This window comes from Perissodus microlepis, chromosome 13, assembly GCF_051167445.1.
Source record: "Perissodus microlepis isolate ML-2025 ecotype Zambia chromosome 13, ASM5116744v1, whole genome shotgun sequence".
Classification (NCBI taxonomy): domain Eukaryota; kingdom Metazoa; phylum Chordata; class Actinopteri; order Cichliformes; family Cichlidae; genus Perissodus; species Perissodus microlepis.
Window position 1 is genome coordinate 29,392,933 of NC_140473.1, and position 6,442 is coordinate 29,399,374.

Consider the following 6,442-nt stretch of genomic DNA (forward strand, 5'->3'; position numbering starts at 1 on the left):
CAAGCACAACCTCAGTACTAAAATGGTTACGTATTGCAATATACAATTTTATACAAAACATATATATATATATATTATAAGTATAGCATAATATTGTATCTTAGCTCAACAGATCAAAGGAAGAATATAACTATATATATGTATATACACACACACACACAAACACAATATTATATATATATATATATATATATATATATATATATATATATATATATATATATATATATATATATATATATATATATATCCTCTACCAGAGGCCTGGGAGCTTGAGGGTCCTGCGCAGTATCTTAGCTGTTCCTAGGACTGCGCTCTTCTGGACAGAGATCTCCGATGTTGTTCCCGGGATCTGCTGGAGCCACTCGCCTAGCTTGGGAGTCACCGCACCTAGTGCTCTGATTACCACTGGGACCACCGTCACCTTCACCCTCCACATCTTTTCGAGCTTCTCTCTGAGCCCTTGGTATTTCTCGAGCTTCTCGTGTTCCTTCTTCCTGATGTTGCTGTCATTCGGGACCGCTACATCGATCACTACGGCCGTCTTCTCATGTTTGTCTACCACCACTATGTCCGGTTGGTTAGCCACCACCATTTTGTCCGTCTGTATCTGGAAGTCCCACAGGATCTTAGCTCGGTCATTCTCCACCACCCTAGGGGGCATCTCCCATTTTGACCTTGGGACTTCCAGGTTATACTCGGCACAGATGTTCCTGTACGCTATGCCGGCCACTTGGTTATGGCATTCCATGTATGCCTTGCCTGCTAGCATCTTGCACCCTGCTCTTATGTGCTGGATTGTCTCTGGGGCATCTTTACACAGCCTGCACCTGGGGTCTTGCCTTGTGTGATAGACCCCAGCCTCTATGGATCTTGTGCTCAGAGCTTGTTCCTGTGCTGCCATGATTGGTGCCTCTGTGCTGTCTTTCAGTCCAGCTTTGTCCAGCCACTGGTAGGATTTCTGGATATCAGCCACCTTCGCTATCTGCCGGTGGTACCGTGTTCGGATTTTCTATGAGTCTGCTGTGGCCAGTGCTATCCTGTACGCTGTTGCATGCTGGGGGAGCAGGTTGAGGGTCGCAGGTGCCAACAGACTAAATAAACTGATCAGCAAGGCCAGTAATGCTGTGGGGATGGAGCTGGACTCCCTTAAGGTGGTGTTGGAGAGGTGAATGTTGTCCAACATTAAGACAATGTTGGAGCACATTTAGTGAGAGACTGAGATTACCAAAAAGCACCACTGAACTACACAGGAAATCATTCCTGCCTCATCCATCTGATACACGGTAAACACTGCTATAGTTACATCCTTTTGCACATGCTCTTTTCTACTCTGTAATATTCATGTCCACATTCCTGATATTTATTTATAATCACTTGATATTCAATCCTTCCACTCAATCCTTGATATTTATTATTAGATTAGATATTCATTATTAGATTTTTATATATTGTGCTATTTCTTAAATTTCTTAAATCTGTAACATATTGTAAATAGTCTAGTCTGTTTCTGTTACTGTTACTGTTACTGCATTGGAGCAACTTTAACCCACATAATTTCCTTAGGGATTAATAAAGTATGCTGATTCTGATTCTGATGACTCTATCGCACTTGAGGCTTGGTACCCAATCTTGGGTGGGGGTGATGATATCTCCCCTGACCTATCTAGGCTCCCCCTTGCCATAGCATGTGTGTTCTACCTTGTCAATCTCTAGCTGCGAGAGCAGTCCCTTCTTTTAAATGTTGGAACAGTGAGTTACAAGTTGTTTCGCTGTCAATGTGGATGTTGGGTATCGAAGATTCTATAGATCCCTCATCCTATTCATGTAACCCCTTCCTCCAGGGTTACTTGCATAGTATCATTCCAACAATGCCCTATATTTGTCTCTTATGCCTTCTTGTTCCAGTAGCCCATTTCTCATCAGGGTGCCCTGGTTTCTCAACATCCAACCCGGACCTTGTGGATCCGGGAGAAGTCCGAGTTGGCATGACTTCATATTTATCTCTTTTGCTCATGTCTGCGGTATGCTCACTTAGCATGGGGGGGGGGGGGGGTCTACCCTTAGGACCCTTGCTGGATACAGATGCCCCAGGCAGGAATCAAACTCCACTCCAAAGAAGGAAAACAAGAAGATGGAGAAGTACCAGGGGCTCAAAGAAGTGCCGGAGAAGGTAACAGTGGTACCAGTGGTAGTCGGAGCACTCGGTGCATTGACCCACAAGCAAGGTGAGTGGCTCCTGCAGATCCCAGGAACAACATTGGATAGCGCAGTCCTAGGAAGAGAAAAGATACTTCGCAGGACACTCAAGCTCCCAAGCCTCTGGTAGAGGACCTGATACACACACACACACACATACATATATATATATACATATATATATATATATATATATATATATATATATATATATATATATATATATATATATATATATATAGTAAATACAACATTAATTGGAAATTTAAAACCAGAGCCACTTCAGCTGAGAGCAGTACTGCTCAGATTCTTGGTATTTATCTGTTGTTTGATGGCAACACTAAATAGTATTTGTAAAGGATGCTGTTTGATTATTTTCTCTGTTCTCTCTACATTTGACTCACTTTGACTGCATCAGCTGTCCTTTCCGTGTTACCATCAGTCACAGTGATAATCAGCTGCTACATCTGATACAGTGTTGTTCATACTACAGCAGCACAGACAGACTAGCAGCTTCTCTATGCATCTTTTGCATGAAAAGGAACAAAATCAAGTCCACAAAAGGACAAAGCAGAAACAAGATTGAAACTGGAATGAAATGACAGAATAAATTTATATCTGCTAAAAAATCTAAAATTGGAAAAATCACTGTGGGAAGAATCATGACAAAGTAGTTAAAGAACAACAGAACCAAAGTTCCCAGACTTCTTCGTTTGTCTTCAGTGGGCACTGAGGTGGCAGCAGGCAGGGCTGTGAAAGTCCAGGCTAAGCAGAAGATGGACATAGGGGCAGGAAGGAGGGCATAAATAATTAAACGTACAAATTCTTTTAAGATTATGGCAAAAGGAACACTGACAATACAAAAAGCCCAGACCAGGACACAGACCAGCACAGAACTCCTAGTTTGTCTGAGGCAGTCCAACAGTGGGTAGGCAAAGAAGAAACATCTGTAACACAGGATGCGAACATATTATGATTATCACAGTACAGAATGGTATGTTTCTGACAATAATGATGCTTTCCAGTAGAAAACAACATTCATAGACATCCAAGTACACAGATGGGTACCTTTCCAAAGCGATGCACATCTTGAAGTAAAGACTGGCCATAGCACATGAGACGTGAATCATAACACAGATGCTTCTTTCCACTCTCGCCACCCAAGCAATCATTATACACATCTGGATTAGATTGGAGATGAGGAGGTTTGTGTAAGAGATGATGGGGACCTTAACTCTTTGCACCTGTAGGAAATACATGTTAAAATTAAATTTCCACTTTATTTCCTCTCCTTCACACACATCTGTTATATCTTTCTTTTTTTTCTTTTTTTAACTTTCTTTTTATTGTTTTTCTTTAAACATTATACAGTGGGGGTAGAGGATAACAACAAACAGAACATAAAAAGAAAGAAAAAAGTGATAAAATAAAAAAATAGATAAATAAATAAATAAACCAGGTGAAAAAAGAACGTGTTGGGTTACCATTTTTCTACAATTTGATCATTTCTCATTATCAGTGTGATGGTCTTTATCCTGTCGAGTTTATGTACTCAGTCCATTTCTCCCACTTTCGATGGTATTGATCTTCCTGAGTCCTTATTCTGTAAGTCAATTGTTCCATGATTTGTTCTTTTTTTTTTTGTGTCCCGTTTGGATCTTTAGCCATCAGAATTGTTGTCTTAAGGCCAAGAAAGATGCCAAGCGGATTTATTTTACCAAGTGGATCATCATGGCCTTGCCATATTGGTCCATTTGATTGACCTTTATTATAATTATGAATTTATTTTATTTTCGGTTGCTACAAACGGGACAGACGTGACTGGGGGATAGGACAGGGAGAAAGAAGGAGAGAAAGAGAGGGAGAGAAAGAAAACCAAAGGGGAGAAGAGACAGTGAGAAGGGGGGGAAGAAAGGAAAAAAACAAACAAACAAAACGCCTGGATCACCTGTATGGAGAAAAAAAACAGAAGAGAAAGCAAACAACAAAGAGCAACATAATAAAAACAGCACCATCACAATAAACTAGCTAGCAGTAGATAACAGTAGATACTAAATAATAAACGATATTGTGCAGCACGCAAGATAGACAGCGCACAATGTGCTTTGAGGCAGCAGCCAAGAAAGGTGTAGTCCGCGTCTGTGAACACCCGTGTGTACACCTGTGTGCATACCTGTGTGGATCAGCATGCTTGTATTCCAAAGGTTTCTCCATGTAACGATCTGCTACGGAGTGTGGGGAGCCATAGCCCCATGATTTGTATTTCATCTATAATTTTGATCTATTCATCCTGCGATGGTGGGTCTATCTTGTACATTTTCTTGTGATTGCCTTTTTACAGGCTGCAAGCATAATTTTCAATATGTCTCTATCTTTGTTCAACACATTTCCCGTAATGACACCAAGACATAATAATGTACAAGACTGAGATACAGCATAACCCAGAATTTTAACCTATAACTAAATGAACATCTTCCCCAAATTTTCGGATCTTGGGAGAGAACCAAAATACATGGGAATGATTCACATTTACATCTCCACAGCTTTTCCAACACGGTTGTGGTAATGAAGTGTGTTTGTTCCTAATTCTTGGTGTCATAAAAAATCTAATTACATTTTTCCAGCAATGTAATCTTCAGGCACGTAATGATGATGTTGTTGACTGCTGTGTTTTCCAGATTTGTGACCATTCCTCATCAGATATGTTCAGTCCCAAGTCTCTCTGCCACTTCAGTTTTACATATGTTGTTGTTTAAGCTCCTTCCTATCTTTAATTAGTGTACATATCGCTGTTAATCCATTAGGAATCCACTGTTTAAATCTTTGGTCATAGAACAAGGGAAAAAACCCTTATCATAAGCTATCCATTGAAGCAGTCCGAGCTCTTTTTCCAGTTTGTATTTTTGTACCAGATTAAACCATATTTTTAGCGTAAACTGAGTGACTAAATTCAGCCGTTTAATTACTCTCATTGCTTCTTCTCTGTCTCCTATAAGGCTGTGAATTTCTCTTCCTTGTACTGATTTTTCTAAATTCTTTCATTTGGCTGTAGCTAATTTTTTGGAAAAATGGTTTACAGATTTTCTGGAGTAGGACAGACATTTGTTTAGAACTCTTAAAGATGTCGAAGAAGCAAGCTCCTTTAAGCAAATACTTTGGTGTCCCTCCACTTTCAAGGAAATGTCAGGAGTCCGAACCGCAAAACAAGCGCGTATTCTCGGAAAAGTGGTTGCAGGAGGTGAGCTGGCTTCAAACAAATGATGAACACACAGAGATGTGGTGCAGAATATGCTGTGAAAATCCCACTCTAGCGGACAAAAACAGCGCCTTTTATATGTACGCAAACGCGCGCATATATATATATATGTGTGTGTGTGTGTGTGTGTGTGTGTATATATATATATATATATATATATATATATATATATATATAAAGTTGGCCATTCTTGCTAGTATACATACTCATTCGCCTAATACTTTTGAAGTAAGAAGAACCCATATGGTGTAACTCAAACACCTTTTAAATCATTCGGTAAGCTTGATTAAGAGCAATTTAATTTATGTGTGAGGATGGAGCTAATGATTTCATTTTCATGATGATAATTCAAATCATTAGAAACGCTACCAGTGTTTTTCTTTCTTTCTTCTAAATCTTAAAATCATTCAAATATTCACAGACTCATAAAAAATATATAAATATTAATTATTATTTACTTACTGCATAAAACACACAGTAGATGATCAGTATGGTCAAAGGAAGGCAGACACACATGTTGATCCACATCATCACTTCAAGGACATAACTCTCTTCTTGATCATTTTCTATGATGGGGTTGTTGTATATGAATCTAAGAGGACCTCTTCCTCTGTAAAACACTGAAGATGAAGAAAAACCGGCTTAAAACCAGTTTGATAGCACTTGATTGAAACTTAACTGATTTTGGTCAGATTTTGTTAGGTGTACAGAACTGTCTATAAAAATTTTATTTGCACAAATTTAAATTTAAACATGTTATGTTATTAAATCTATGCTTGTGAATAAAATTGATTCAGAAATTCCTCAAAAAATGTTCCAACACACCAAAAACAGTAAAAAAAAATAACAACAACTCTCTGCAGGTTTTTTTTTTTTTAATTTTTGTAACCTCCTTAAAGGCTTAACTTTGAACATTCATTGGAGTCTAATATCTATGTGTACTGAATGAACTGGATGCATTATATGGGTAACTATTTTGTTATTTTG

At 38.8% G+C, this 6,442-nt stretch overlaps 1 protein-coding gene across 1 annotated transcript; it reads right to left on the reverse strand.

Annotated features, from left to right (window-relative positions):
* Window positions 1-2,480: 2,480 nt before the first annotated feature.
* On the reverse strand, window positions 2,481-6,072 carry LOC146375317 (uncharacterized). Its single transcript, XM_084949089.1, has 3 exons — window positions 5,918-6,072; window positions 3,268-3,443; window positions 2,481-3,146 (listed from the first exon to the last, which is right to left on the reverse strand). The coding sequence occupies exons 1-3, from the start codon at window positions 5,984-5,986 to the stop codon at window positions 2,687-2,689; spliced, it is 705 nt and encodes a 234-aa protein (XP_084805215.1). The 5' UTR covers window positions 5,987-6,072; the 3' UTR covers window positions 2,481-2,686.
* Between the last annotated feature and the right edge of the window lie 370 nt (window positions 6,073-6,442).

Bases quoted from the DNA above. Each gene is read 5' to 3' on its own strand.
- LOC146375317 (XM_084949089.1), bottom strand. From the start codon at position 5,986: ATGATGTGGATCAACATGTGTGTCTGCCTTCCTTTGACCATACTGATC. The intron at 3,444-5,917 runs GTAAGTAAATAA...TATTTCCTACAG, and splicing joins TCTACTGTGTGTTTTATGCA to GTGCAAAGAGTTAAGGTCCC. The intron at 3,147-3,267 runs GTACCCATCTGT...CCTGTGTTACAG, and splicing joins ATGTGCATCGCTTTGGAAAG to ATGTTTCTTCTTTGCCTACC.